Source organism: Lygodium microphyllum, chromosome 21, assembly GCF_053477565.2.
Source record: "Lygodium microphyllum isolate KBCC chromosome 21, Lygodium_microphyllum_v1.1.10, whole genome shotgun sequence".
NCBI lineage: Eukaryota > Viridiplantae > Streptophyta > Polypodiopsida > Schizaeales > Lygodiaceae > Lygodium > Lygodium microphyllum.
Genome location: NC_141155.1, coordinates 40160904 through 40162759, shown reverse-complemented (window position 1 = coordinate 40162759; position 1856 = coordinate 40160904). Strand labels below are relative to the sequence as shown.

General features: G+C 49.0%; 1 protein-coding gene across 1 annotated transcript; it reads left to right on the top strand.

Annotated features, from left to right (window-relative positions):
• The first annotated feature begins 338 nt into the window (after nt 1–338).
• On the top strand, nt 339–1637 carry LOC148017911 (cysteine proteinase mucunain-like). The gene is made up of 3 exons (XM_087661518.1): nt 339–960; nt 1175–1416; nt 1503–1637. The coding sequence occupies exons 1-3, from the start codon at nt 339–341 to the stop codon at nt 1635–1637; spliced, it is 999 nt and encodes a 332-aa protein (XP_087517644.1).
• The last annotated feature ends 219 nt before the right edge of the window (nt 1638–1856 follow it).

Below are 1856 nucleotides of genomic sequence, written 5' to 3'. Positions count from 1 at the left end.
ATTGCACACCACCTCCATAGGCTCACATTCATTACACTTCAGGTAACATGCATAGAGTTGTAACATTTGTACATCTGGCATGCTTGAGCTATTCTTCCAAGTCCTGATTTTACTTTTTTCTCCTCTCTATATTCAGAACTTTACTATACACACACACGTAAACAAATACATATATTTTCGCAAAACGAAAAGCATCAAACGACCGACAACGGCAGAGTCGGGACTCCTAGTCCAGACACCGCCCATAAAACCGATCGGGATTTGCAGTCCGCTTTTTAAATAGTTCGGACGGCTAGCTACAGCATCCGTGACAAGCTGACTCCCGTGGACGAAGAATCATGGCTGGAATGAATATCGATGTTACGACGACTGTACGACGTGGTCTCGGCAGCGGTGCCCGTGGGCTGTGCTTAGTACTGCTGATGATGCAGCTGGTTTTCCTTGCTTCATTGACCTGCACTACCGGGAGCGCCAGTGCTACTCCTGATGATCAGTATGGAGCTGGTGATTTGCCGTTATCAGTTAGCAGTTACGAGCCCGAAGATCTGATGTCGGAGGAGCGCCTGTGGAGACTGTTCGAAGAGTGGGCACTGAAGCACTCCAGGAACTACAGCGCGTACGAGGGAGAGAAGCAGGATCGCTACCAGCTGTTCCAGCAGAACCTCTTCTATATCCATAACCACAACAGCAGGCGCTTGATAGAAGGCGTCCGCAGCAGCGTGGGGCATTCGAGGGGGCACACGCTAGGCTTGAACCAGTTTGCCGACCTGGGCCTGGAAGAGTTCAAGCTCAAGCACCTGCGACGAGGCTTTCGATCAAGTCTAGAAGCTGCTGCTCGTGCCAGGAAGAAGATCGCCCGAGAGCTTTACGCTTCATGCGACCAAGCTGCTGCTCTACCCAAATCAGTGGACTGGAGAGAGAAGGGCGCAGTCACAGCTGTCAAAGACCAGGGGCGATGCGGTAAGGCTCAGACCTCAAAATATAAGGTGTTTATTTACGTCATTCTTTAATGACGCCAGTTCCGGCCTCATCTTTTTTCATGAACAGCACTCTCTAGCTGGGGTTTGCTTCTTTCTTCCGACTTCTGCGACAGTTGCACAGCTAGCTCTCGGTGCTTGCCTAAAAATTGCTAACTTGCTCGGTCTTCCTTAATAATCCGTATACATGACTACAGGTAGTTGCTGGGCATTCTCTACCACAGGTGCCATCGAAGGTGCCCATGCCATTGGGACAGGCGAGCTCGTCAGCCTCTCTGAGCAGGAGCTTGTGAGCTGCTCCAAGAATAACTATGGTTGCAATGGTGGACTTATGGACAGTGCCTTCCAGTGGGTCTTGGAGAACGGCGGTATCAACTCAGAGCAAGAGTACCCCTACGTCAGTGGCAATGGATATGCAAGGGCTTGCAACTGGCATCTGGTAAATCTTCACTAGCTCCCATGCTGATCATGCATGCTCCGTAGACCTTATAAATTGTTGATGTCACGTCTTGTCATTATTTGCAGAAACAAGGAATCGTTGCGACTATTGATTCCTACGAAGATGTCATGCCCGACGATGAGAGTGCACTCATGTGTGCGGTGGCGCGACAGCCCGTCAGTGTTTATGTGCCTTTGAATTTTATTGTACATCTCGCCTGATCATAATACGCCCTGGCAGCCCGCAGACTACTCGACGTATAAGGGTTAAGGGTTTAGCTGTGGATGAAAAAGACCCTTGGGGAGCACAAGGGAAAAACCTAGCTCCTATATACAAATGTATAAACATCATCAAGAAGGATTATTCTTTACATGTAAAGTGAATCCGCGTATGTGAAGTGAAATTGAATATGTATGTACAAAGATGACCCAGAGGCGTGA